General features: G+C 39.4%; 1 protein-coding gene across 4 annotated transcripts in view; it reads left to right on the forward strand.

Moving 5' to 3' along the window:
* CKAP5 (cytoskeleton associated protein 5) overlaps positions 1–13,129 on the forward strand; it is a 113,987-nt gene that overhangs the window by 48,532 nt on the left and 52,326 nt on the right. For all 4 annotated transcript variants that reach the window (XM_062196210.1, XM_062196208.1, XM_062196207.1 and 1 more), the window contains 5 exons: positions 3,590–3,694; positions 7,095–7,184; positions 7,303–7,467; positions 8,114–8,242; positions 9,631–9,813. In XM_062196210.1, coding sequence (XP_062052194.1) covers positions 3,590–3,694; positions 7,095–7,184; positions 7,303–7,467; positions 8,114–8,242; positions 9,631–9,813 — 672 coding nt within the window. The remainder of the gene's footprint in view (positions 1–3,589; positions 3,695–7,094; positions 7,185–7,302; positions 7,468–8,113; positions 8,243–9,630; positions 9,814–13,129) is intronic.

The following is a 13,129-nucleotide window of genomic DNA, read 5'->3' on the forward strand; positions in this document are numbered from 1 at the left end:
AAATGAAAACTTTCAGCATTGATTGCCTAACAACTGTCCAGGCCATTGAATTTTTCTTTATCAGTTAGGGTAGCAGTAGAAATTTTTTTTCCCTACACATAGTGCAATGGGAGAAGTCAATCAAAAGCCATAATAAAGTAAAAAATTTAATTTTGTGGTTAAAGTGAGAAGTTAACTTTAGTTGTATAAATTAACCTGAAACGTGTTTTTAAAATTTGATACTATTTATGTTTATACACAAATAAACCAACTTCATATCCATATTAGGTTGACTACACAGAAATAAATCAAAAATGTGGAAATGGTAAAATGGAAAAAGAATGCTATTGAAGAATAACATACAGACAAATCCCTTCTCCCTCCATCATAATCTCTTCTTTCTGTTGTCTAAGTCAAGTAATTCCCTTTAATTTCCCATTTTTTTCCTTAATGCATGTCATGAAGAACTATTCATTTTGAAATTCCTTAGGATATTCCTGAAGTTATCTCTTGAGCTATCTTCTTGGTGGCAGTGGTGGTAGTAGAGTGTGTGTTTATGTGTGTTTGTGAAAGAGACTGAATTGCTGACTCATTGCCCTAATACAACAGCCTGGGCTGGGCCCACAGAAGCTAGGACCCTATGCCAGATCTCCCACCTCAATGTCAAGAAAGTAATGACTTGAGCCATGACTGCTGTCTCCCAGAAGCTGGAGTTGGGCCAGGAGCCAGGAATAGAACCCAGTCACCTTTATATTGGACTCAGGCATCTTAACTGCTAGGCTAAATGCCCATCCCAAAGCTGTCTTTGAGTTAGCACCTCACTTAACATAGTCTTGGGTTTTCTTGTTTTCATAGGTTATTTGTAAGATGCCTCTTACCCATAACTTGTTTGACTTTAATTCCTTATAGGTAGTGGTTGATAACTATTTTTTTTATCTTGAGATTAAGATTTGGTCTTCAGAGTGTTTTATTACATATTCTTCATGTTTCTTATATGGCATTAGTCATTTTTCACTTTTAGTCTTTGTACCTTTTTCCTCTTTTTTTTTTTTTTTTGACAGAGTAGATAGAGAGAAAGGTCTTCCTTTGCCGTTGGTTCACCCTCCAATGGCCGCCGCGGCCGGCACACCGCGCTGATCCAAAGGCAGGAGCCAGGTGCTTCTCCTGGTCTCCCATGGGGTGCAGGGCCCAAGCACTTGGGCCATCCTCCACTGCACTCCCAGACCATAGCAGAGAGCTGGCCTGGAAGGGGGGCAACTGGGACAAAATCCGGTGCCCCGACCGGGACTAGAACCCGGTGTGCCAGCGCCGCTAGGCGGAGGATTAGCCTGTTGAGCCATGGCGCCAGCCCACCTTTTTCCTCTTTAATTACTACCTATAGTCAACATAGTTTTCTGAACATAATAATTCACAGTGTGTTTAACTGATTCTTGCCTGTCAACAATGTGTTTGTGTTTTGACTATTAATACTAGTTAAAGATAAATACTAACTGATAATTACTTCAAAGTACATAGCATTTTAACATTATGGTCCTGATTTATGAGAGAAGAGATAATACTTTTCATTATTGGAAATTGCTGAATGTTTAGAATAAATTGAGGTTATAATCTAAAACTTTATTTCGTAGTCTAAGATAGAAGTCACTGAGAAAACAGAAGTCATTAAATTTTTCTTATCTGGAATAAAGTACCTTACATACATTATTTTCTGAAAAATAACATTTTTCTATTTTCCCATTCTTATTTCCCAGTTTAATATAACTTGTTAAGTCAAACTAGGACATACGATAATGCATGTGATCACAGGTTACTATGTTAGGGTACTTCATTTGTTACTTATCTATAAGTTCATTCAGCCTTTGCCATTTTAGATATAATAGATTCACAAAATCTTTATTAACATTACCTTAGTATCATGAGTGTCTATAGATTCAGCTCCCACTGGTTACTGCTGAGTGAGTAGGAAGAGGAAATTTCCTAAGAAAGGGATGGAATGATAGCTTATCATTGGGGCCATATAACAAAAACCACATTTTGAGCTGTATTTTAAAAAAACACTGATGTCCACATCCCATTCCAGATTCATTGAACTAGAATTTCTTGGAATAGAGTCTGGCATGTTTTTGATAACCATTACTATAGTATACCATATAGTTTTAGATGCCAAATATGAGGTCTAGCATCTAAATTATATCCAAGTATTTCGGTAAGTAAAAATAACCAGAATGTTTACAAATGCTATTAACAAGTTCAGTACAACTTAATGGAATTGGTTTTCTCCGTATACTTATAGTAATTACAGATTTAACAAAATATTCATTAAGTCTCTGATCTCATCAGGAAAATGGGCTTATCATACCATGGGTTCAGAGGGTGAGTATCCTATAGTACAGTGGGCAAAAGCTTTGGAGTCAGAACCAACCTGGACTTGAATCACGGCCCTGCTATATGCTAGCTACATGACCTTGGCCATATTAACCTCTGATTTTTGAAATTGCAAAACTAAAATTGAGATGATAATGGTATCTATCTCACAGGGTTTGGATGAAAACTAAATTTAAAAATGGTTATGAAGCACCTACAAAATAGTGTTGCTTAGTTTGTCTTTAATAAATGTTAGCCTCTTAATCCTTATTCCTCAGCACTTGAGGAATGTAAATAGGTGCCAACTAGACCTTACTTGTGGGCTACATATTAAGAGTTGTGTAAGGCACTTCTGCTTATGGAACTAAGGGACTGGATAAATTTTAAAGTAGAATGTAGATGTTACTTCTGGGGAAAGAATGAAAAAACAGCAGTTTAGGGGAATTTATAAGCAGTGCAACTTTCCAAGACCATCTTACCCCAGTCCAAGGAAGGAGCCCAGTAAATTACTCTTGTTTAATTGATACAGATGCCTCTACTACCCATGAGTTTAGATAAGGGCTAGGCTTTATGGGTTTTATCATAGGACGACATAGTGTAAACTGTGGTGGAAGAGAATCCGCTAAGAGACTCTGAATGCAAAGGTAATGATCACTCGATGACTAAAATGTCTGAGGTCACAAGCTCCCTCAGAGGAGTTGTATGTGCAATTTAGAATCCCCATGGATTTCCCGAAAGCACCTACAGCAGTTTGTTTTCTTTCTTTTGAAAATTTATTTGAAGGTCTGATGTAGAGAGAGGGAATGAGAGATAGATTTTCCATCCAAATTACAGCAGTTTCTACTGGTGCTCCTTGGGTGTTAATACTAGCTGCTGTTCTGTGGTATCTCAGAGTATATACTCTTGGTTTGCCCTGCCCCAAAACAAAATCATGAGACCTCCAGCTTCTCTACAGTTGTTAGAGTCTTCTACAGTTGTGCAACACTGGCAGCCCAGACTGCCACTACTGGAGAATTAACAATTTTAAGCTGTGGTTTTATGTATGTTTTATTGGTAAAACTTTAAATTAGGAATTTAAACATAATGAAAGGAGGCTCCTAAATTTGCCATTATCAAAGAGAAATCTTTCCTCTTTTGTCAGAAGCAGAATTGGTCATCCATTAACATAAGAGTTCTTTTGAGAATACATTTTTCAATATTCTTCTACAGAGTCATGGCAGTTTTTCCTTTTTCTCCCCTTTTGTAGGTTGTAGGAAAGGACACCAATGTCATGTTGGTAGCTTTGGCAGCAAAATGTCTTACAGGCCTGGCTGTTGGGCTAAGGAAGAAATTTGGACAATATGCAGGACATGTAAGTAACATTCCATTTTGGATGCAAATCAATAAAATTATAAAAAATGTAAACTAGTTTGCTTTATGTTTTAAAAAAACTCTCTGGCTTTTTTTTTTTTTTTTTTTTTTTTTTTTTAAGATTTATGTATTTGAAATCAGAGTTACAAAGAGAAACAGAAAGAGCTCCTCTTGGCCGGCGCCAAGGCTCAATAGGCCAATCCTCTGCCTGTGGTGCCGGCATACCAGGTTCTAGTTCCGGTCAGGGTGCCAGATTCTGTCCGGTTGCCCCTCTTCCCCCTCTTCCAGTCCAGCTCTCTGCTATGGCCCGGGAAGGCAGTGGAGGATGGCCCAAGTGCTTGGGCCCTGCACCTGCATGGGAGACCAGGAGAAGCACCTGGCTCCTAGCTTCGGATCAGCGAGATGTGCCGGCCGCAACGGCCATTGGAGGGTGAACCAATGACAAAAAGGAAGACCTTTCTCTCTGTCTCTCTCTTTCACTATCCACTCTACCTGTCTTTAAAAAAAAAAAAAAAAAAGATGGGCTTCTAAAATATTTAGACAAGTAAATAATAAGTTAGAACAAAATTACAGGTTTTTAATAGTAATATATGAAATCCATATTGTAAATGCTATGAATATATTAACTAGCTTTTGGTTCGTTTTTTTCACTTATTAGGATATTTTATACTACTGTATTAAAAATAGCTTTTCATTGGTCCAGTGTTCTGGTGAAACCTTTAATACTGGTACCCCTAAATGGTGCCTGTTTGAGTCCAGGCTGCCCCATGTCAAATAAAGTTCCCTGTTAGTGACCTGTGAAAGGGACCAGAGAAGGCTCAAATGCTTGGGTGCCTGCCACCCACATGGGAGACCTGAATGGAGCTCCTGGCTCCCAGCTTCGGCCTGGCCCAGCACTGGCTGATGCTGCCATCTAGGGAATGAAACAGCAGATGGAAGCTCTTTCTCTGTCTCTTCCTCTCTCTGTAACTCTTTGAAAAAATAATTTTCTTTTTTTTTAGTTTTTGACAGAGTGGACAGTGAGAGAGAGACAGAGAGAAAAGTCTTCGTTTTTGCCATTGGTTCACCCTCCAATGGCTGCTGATCCGAAGCCAGGAGCCAGGTGCTTCTCCTGGTCGCCCATGGGGTGCAGGGCCCAAGCACTTGGGCCATCCTCCACTGCACCCCCGGGCCACAGCAGAGAGCTGGACTGGAAGAGGAGCAACCGGGACAGAATCCGGCACCCTGACCGGGACTAGAACCCGATGTGCCGGCGCCGCAAGGTGGAGGATTAGCCTATTGAGCTGCAGCACCGGCCAAGAAATATTTTTTAAAAAATAGCTTTTCGAGGTAGAAAACAATTTTTAAAATCCATTTTGTTTTATTATCTGGTCCTCTAGTTTGAGTGCTGATTCTGGCTTTGTTTCACTTTGTTGTGCTCTGTAGTTTGGAGGCTTTTTTTTGTTTATTTAAAACTTTAAAACATGTGCTGTGGTTCAAATATGTTAGTGGCTGGCATGTTTGGTTTTATTTTCTTTATTTATAAACTTTTGGGTAATACTTACGAAACTGAATCTTAGCTTTCTACCCATTAAAATATCCTGATTTTCAAAGCACTAACTCCTAGTATTATAAAGTGAGTCTTCAATTTTTGCTGACACACAGCATTTGAAAATCAGTTTAGGGGTTGGCACTGTGACACAGCGGGTTAACTCCCTGGCCTGAAGCCCTGGCAACCCATGTGGGCACCGGTTCAAGACCCGGCTGCTCCTCTTCTGATCCAACTCTCTGCTGTGGCCTGGGAAAGCAATGGAGGATGGCCCAAGTCCTTGGGCCCCTGCTCCCACATGGGAGACCCTGGGATAGCTCCTGGCTCCTGGCTTCGGATCGGCACAGCCCCAACCATTGCAGCCAGTTGGGGAGTGAACCATCAGATGGAAGAGCTGTCTCTCTCTCTCTCTTTCTCTATCTCTATCTCTATCTCTGGATAACTCTGACTTTCAATTAAATAACTAAATCTTTTTTTAAAAAAAAGAAAGTCATTATATATTATGTATGTTAACATTTAATGAACTGTCAATAGCTTAAAAGATAAAATACAAATTTTTAAAAATTTTATCCTCACTGGTAAACAGGACTTCACTAAGAAGGTAAATTCTGAACCAAATTGCTATAATTTCTTTTTTTATTGGTGTAGTAAAAGAATAAGAGACATCCCAGTACAGTGAGGTTTATCAGAATCTTGGGTGGTAGGAAGAAGTATATGCTATACCAGTTTCCCTACCCTGAATCCACCTCATTAAGAATCATTTTGTCTAGTGAGAGATGTTACTGATAGAAATTGTAACATGGTTGTATATAAGGTAGAGGCAAAAAATAGATTCAGAAACTCTGCCACAGAAGTACAAAATGAGAGTTCTTAATTATCTCTACATAAGATTTTTGTGCCCTTCAAGAAAGGGAATGGCTTTTTTTTTTTTTCTGGGGTGGGAGGTGGATAAGAGAGCTCCTGTCTACTTATTCACTCCCCAAATGCCTGTAAAAGCTGGAGCTGGTTCCAGGAGTTGGGAATATAATCCATGTCTCCAGGATAGTGGCAGGAACCCAATTACTTGAGCCATCACCTCAATGCTTCCCATTGTGCATTCGCAAGAAGTTGGAGTCAGGAATCAGAACTAGGAATCAAACCCAGGCATTCTGATGTGGGATATAGGCGCCCTTAACCACTATAATAAATGCCTGCTCCCAGCGAAAGACTTTTTTTTTTTTTAAGGTTTATCTATTATTTGAAAGACAGAGAGAAAGAAGTCTTCATCTGCTGGTTCTCTCCTCAGATGGCTACAACAGCCAAAGCTGGGCTGATCCGAAGCCAGAAGCTTCTTCCGGATCTCCCGTGTGGGTGCAGGGGCCCAAGGACTTGGGCCATCTTCCAGTGCTTTCCTAGGCCATAATAGAGAGCTGAGTCAGAAGTGGAGCAGCTGGGACTCTAACCACAGCACCAGCCCCCCTGCCTCTTTTTTTAAAGATTTATTTATGGAAGACTTAACCTGAATGTTCTTTTTTTTTTATGTTTGTTTCTTTGATAGAATCAAGATCATTTTTAAAATAATACCTTTACTGAGATATAACACATGTAGTAAATTTTGTCTTTGTAAAGTAGATAATTCAGTGATTTATTTAGTGGTTGTGTAACTATCACCACTAATTCCAGAACATTTTTTGTATCTCAAACCCCACACCTATTAGGAGTCATTCCCATTCTATTGTACCCCTAGGCTTTGGTAACCACTAATGTACTTTCTATGTCTATAGATTTGGCATTTCATATAAAATTTGTGATTGGCTTCTTTAATTTAGCATATGGTTTTTTAAGGTCATTCCTTTCCATTGCCAAATAATAGTCCAGCTGTTCTCTTTCATAGGTTGTGCCAACCATTTTGGAGAAATTCAAGGAGAAGAAGCCTCAAGTGGTACAAGCCTTGCAGGAGGCAATCGATGCAATCTTCCTTACTGTAAGTTGACAGTGTGAGCATGTGGTTTTATTTAATGTACCTTTTGTCAGTGTGGTATTTTGATTGTTCTTCAGAATTAAAAAAAGTTCATCTCAATGACCACATTTTCTTTCTGAAGACCACACTACAGAACATCAGTGAAGATGTTTTAGCAGTGATGGATAATAAAAATCCAACTATCAAGCAGCAGACATCTCTTTTTATTGCAAGAAGCTTCCGTCACTGCACTGCTTCTACACTGCCAAAGAGCTTGCTGAAGCCCTTTTGTGCTGCTCTTCTTAAGGTATAGACTCTCTGTGAAACTGGGGAAACGTCTTATACCGAAACATGTTATTTTTTCTTCTAATGTTGTATGGTGATTATTTTACTTCAGATTTAGATTATCATCTGGTGAGGAGCAGAACCTCTGCGACTTTGGAAATTGAATCCAAATTCTTATCATTGTCTATGTTCCTATTCCTGAAGGAACCACAAGTTAGCTCCATGATTCCACCAACTGTTGTTTCTTACATGGCCCACATATTGGTGTTCAGCTGGTTCTGGCCATGCATAGGCATCAGATGTGTAGTATAGTCATAAGTTGTTTAACATAGAGTGTACTTAACACAAATTAAAATGGCTACAATATCACTAGGAAACACAATTTTATAGGACTGCTGTTATATGTTTGGTCTGTCATTACCTGAAATGTCATTCAGAGGTTCCTGACTTTATTTAAGAAAATATTAACTTGTTAAATGGGTAACCAGAGCTTTCCTTAACTCCAAAAGAATTTGTGAAAGACTGTTAATTGGCAAAGGAAAGCTACAGTTAGCTACAGCAAATTGTAAACCACAAATTCTTTATCCAACAATGATGAACCTCAATTAATATTAGGAATACTTAAAATACCTTGGGTTCAGATCATTTTGCTTATTTCTGGACTATAGCATATCAACGATTCTGCTCCTGAAGTCAGAGATGCTGCATTTGAAGCATTGGGAACTGCTTTGAAGGTGGTTGGTGAGAAAGCAGTAAACCCATTCTTAGCTGATGTGGACAAACTCAAGCTGGATAAGGTAGGTTAGTAACGGGTTGTAATAAAACTGGACAACAGTCCTGTCTATTTGCCTGGTTTCATCTCTGGGAAATTAAAGTATGGGAATCCTTTTGATCAGAATTTCTCAGTTGTTGTTGTTTTGTTTTGTTTTTTAATCACCTTCACATTAGAAAAGAAATTTTAGGGGCCTGTGCTGTGGTGCAGCAGGTTAAAGCCCTGGCCTGCAGCACTAGCAGGCCATATGAGTGCCGGTTTGAGTCCTGACTGCTTCACTTGTGATCCACCTCTCTGCTATGGCCTATGAAAGCAGTAAAAGATGGCCCAGATCCTTGGACCCCTGCACCCACATAGGAGACCAAGAAGCAGCTCCTGGCTCCTCGCTTCAGATCAGCTCAGCTCTGGCCATTGCAGCCATCTGGGGACTGAGCCAGTGGATGGAAGACATCTCTCTGTAACTTTGTCTTTCAAATAAATAAAATAACTCTTTAAAAAAAAAAAAAAGAAAAAGAAAAATGGAGAGCCAGCGTTGTGGCGCAATGGGTTAAAGCCCTGGCCTAAAGGGCTGGCATCCCATATGGGCACCAGTTCTAGTCCTGGCCGCTCCACTTCCAATCCAGCTGTCTGCTATGGCCTGGGACAGCAGTAGAAGATGGCCCAAGTCCTTGGACCCCTGCACTCGTGTGGGAGACCCGGAAGAAGCTCCTGGCTCCTGGCTTTGGATCAGCGCAGCTCCGGCCGTTGTGGCCATCTAGGGAGTGAACCATCGGATAGAAGACCTCTTTCTCTGTCTCTACCTTTCTCTGTAACTCTGTCTTTGAAATAATCTCTACCTCTCTTTCTAACTCTTTCAAATAAATAAAATAAATCTTTAAAAAAAAAAAAAAGGAAAGAAATTTTATACACATACACAATTGGAATAAGTTTTGAGTACTTTCTCTTTTCAATTTTGATTTATTTCATTCTCTACTGGTCATTCAGTCCTACAGTTAGGAAACATAGCTTCTGAAGATTTAAATTTCATCCTAGGCTATAGTGGTGATATTATTAGAAATATCTTTCAGAGTATAACTAGAAAGTTACTGAGTAATCCATCTGTAAAGAAGGTGAAAATAGTGTTGTAAGATAAGTGTTTCTAATATCTTGGAAATTATCTGTCTAAATAAGAATGTCTTCCATCAAAAATGTTATTGTAAGTTTATTAAAATCCTAATTTCTGAAGAAATAAAATAATACATTAGTATATACCCACTGCCAAGAAAGTGTATAATCTGTCTTCATTGAAAAGAAAACTTTTCTCTCTGAATTCTCATGTATAGTTGTGATTTTGAAATGACTTAATAAATAGTAATATAGTGGTTATGTTTGAAAGTTGTGCTAAATAATGTTTGCTTCTCTTTCATTCTGTAGATCAAAGAATGTTCAGAAAAAGTAGAACTGGTACATGGTAAAAAAGCTGGCCCAGGAGCTGATAAGAAGGAATTCAAACCTGTACCTGGAAGGACTGCTGCTTCAGGGGCTGCAGGAGATAAGGACACGAAGGACATTTCAGCACCCAAACCAGGACCCTTAAAAAAGGCACCTGCTACTAAGGTTAATAGATATTTTGAAATTAGAATTTAGTAAAGTTCTCAGGCTCATGGTGGTGCTTCCATTTATGACTTTGAGAAATGAATGAATTTATCACATTGAAAATACAGAAGAACTTTTGTTAATTAAGACATCATAGTATTCCAGTAATACATTTGGTGAACTTTAATAGATACAAAAATGGAAATAAAGATATAGGAATGCTTTTTTTCCCCCATAAACGTAAAATTTAACTGTCTTAACCTTTTTCAAGTGTATAGTTGAGTAGTTGAGTATTATTAAATATGTTCATAATGTTGTACAACCATTACTACCACCTAGTTCTATAACTGAAAGTCTGTACCCATTAAACAATAGCCCCTTATTCCTTACCCTAGCCCTTGGTAACCATTGTTTTTCTTTCTGTTTCTATGAATTTGACTACTTTAAGTGCCACATATAAGTAGAATCATTGGTATTTGTCTTTTGGGGACTGGCCTGTTTCACTTAGTATTAGATCCTTAAGGCTTATCCATATTTCTTACTACAATGTATTTTCCTTTTGTTTCTCTAAATCCTTCCATGTCCAAGCTAGCTGGTCTTCTCTTATTAAGAGGAATTCTTTAAAAAAAAAGGGTGGGGGGGAGGTAAGCAGGCAATTTCTCTCTATTCCTGTTTTGAAAAGGTAAGTGGGAAAGCATCAGCATCTAACCCAATGAGCCAGATAGGAATGGAATGATAAATCAGTCAATTAAAATACACTAAAAAAGAGAAATAGGAAGTATGTTAATTGAAGTTTCTCTCTGTAAGAAAATGTCTGCACAGGGAAGGATCCAGAAAGGTATTCTAGGTAATCAAAGAGTACAGGATTTTCCATTTTTAGGGTTAGAAAATATTCAGATCTCTTAGAGGGCTTGTTTCTATGAACCAACAAAAACCATATTGCTGATATGAAGTGGCAGGTATTAAACATTTCCATTTATTTAAAAACTATTAATTTTGTTAATGGCACCTTAAAATCTTGGAATTTATTCAAGGGAACATTCGTTTCAGAACAGATCTGGATGTTGAAGAATAACTTGATCCTTTATCATCCCATCCCATCTTTTCTTTTTAGGTTTTGGGCATTTCTTAACAAATACCCAAAATAGGTAGAAGGAGCAGTGTAAGCAGTGATGTACATTGCCATAATGTTACTACTAGCACTGTTGTGTACTTTGTTAATTTTTAAAATTGGGGTGAAAATAACTTAAATGAAGACTTTAATACTATGTTAGCACTGGTACAATAAAAAGTATGACCAACTAAAGTTTTATTTCAGAGTTGCCAGGATGGTTCAAGATTAATATTATAATTTGTAAGTTTATAGATAAAAAGAAATCTAACTTCAGATATTGAAAGGGAATATAATGAATTTCAACATTTTTTTTTAAGAGATTATATATTTGAAAGGCAGAGTTATAGAGAGTGAGAGAGAAAGAGAGAAATCAATGTCCCATCTGTTGATTCACTTCCCAGATGGCTGCAATGGCCAGGAATGGGCTGAAGCTAGGAGCCTGGGACTCCATCTGGATCTACCATATGGGTGGCAGGGGTCAATGTACCTGGGCCATTTTCTGCTGCCCTCCCAGACACATTAGCAGGGTACCAGACGTGGAGCAGCTGGGACTCAAATTGGCACTCATATGGGATGCTGGTATTGCAGGCAGTAGCTTGAATATGCTGCTTCCACAGTGCCAGCCCCTTGACATAGCTTCTTTTTTAGAAAATTTATTTATTTATTTGAAAGATAAAGTTACAGAGAGTGGGAGAGAGAGAAAAAAAGATATCTTTCATCTACTGGTTCACCCCCCAAAATGACAGCAACAGCCAGGGCTGGGTCAGGCCGAAGCCAGGAGCCTGGAACACATCTGGTCCTCCTACATGGATGTCAGGGGCCCAAATACTTGTGCCACCTTCCACTGCTTTCCCAGATGCATTAGCAGGGAGCTGGATTGGAAGTGGAACAGCCTGGACTTGAACCGGTATCCCAATTGGTGCAGGCAATGGCTTAACCCACCCTGTACCACAGTGCAGGCCCCATCAGCATATCTTCTTGATTAAAATTCTTAACCATATAGTTCTCAGGTCATTATATATTGTGCCTCAAACTCGTTAATCCTTGGAAAATTGAGACCTGCAAGATTTGATTTCTTTTTTTGCTGGGTTCTGTCACATACAATTAATATTATTTAGCTTACTGAAAATAAATAGGGGCCAGCGCTGTGGCACAGCGGGTTACAGCCCTGGCCTGAAGCACCGGCATCCCATGTGGGCGCCGGTTCTAGTCCTGGCTGCTCCTGTTCCAATCCAGCTCTCTGCTATGGCCTGGGATAGCAGTGGAGGATGGCCCAAGTCCTTGGGCCCTTGCATCAACGTGGGAGACCCAGAGGGAGCTCCTGGCTCCTGGCTCCTGGCTCCTGGCTTCGGATTGGTGCAGCTCTGGCCATTGCAGCCATCTGGGGAGTGGGCCAGCGGATGGAAGACCTTTCTTTCTGTCTCTACCTCTCTCTGTAATTCTGTCTTCCAAGTAAATAAATCTTAAAAAAGAAAATAAATAAAAAATTGTCTCAGGTATTCCCTTGATTGCTATAGTCTGGCAAATCAAAACCCAGTACACTATCATACTTAATGGAAATACTAAAAGTATTCCTTTTTTTTTTCCAGATTTATTTTATTTCTTTGAAAGGCAAAGTTAGAGAGAGAGAGAGAGAGAGAGAGACTTCAACCTGGCCTAGCACTGGCCATTGGTGGCCATTTGGAGAATGAACCAGCAGATAGAAGATACGTGTCTCTACCTGTCTCTGTAACTCTGACTTTCAAAATAAACAAATGAATCTTTAAAAAGAGAAAAAGAATGCTTGCTGGTACTGTAATTGTTTAATAGTGATCTGTACTTAGGTAGAAGAATATAGTGAGAGGTGTTAATACTTAGGAGAGGCAAAAGTGTCATTTTTGTAGGTTATATGACCATATACTTAAAACAGAAGTCACCTGAAAAACTAAAAAGAAAGATTCACGGCCACCACTGTGGTATAGTGGGCTGATCCTCGGCCTGTGGTGCCAGAGTCCTGTATGGGGGCCAGTTCATGTCCTGGCTGCTCCTCTCCAGATCCAGCTCTCTGCTTATAGCCTGGGAAAGTAGTGGAAGATGGCCTAAGTTCTATATACTCTCTGTACCCGCATGGGAGACCTGGAAGAAGCCCCTGGATCCTGGCTTTGGATCAGCCCATCTCCGGCCATTGCAGCCATTTGCGGAGTGAGTCAGCCCTCTCTCTGTAACTCTACCTCTCAAGTAAAT

The sequence above is a fragment of the Lepus europaeus genome, chromosome 7, assembly GCF_033115175.1.
Source record: "Lepus europaeus isolate LE1 chromosome 7, mLepTim1.pri, whole genome shotgun sequence".
NCBI lineage: Eukaryota > Metazoa > Chordata > Mammalia > Lagomorpha > Leporidae > Lepus > Lepus europaeus.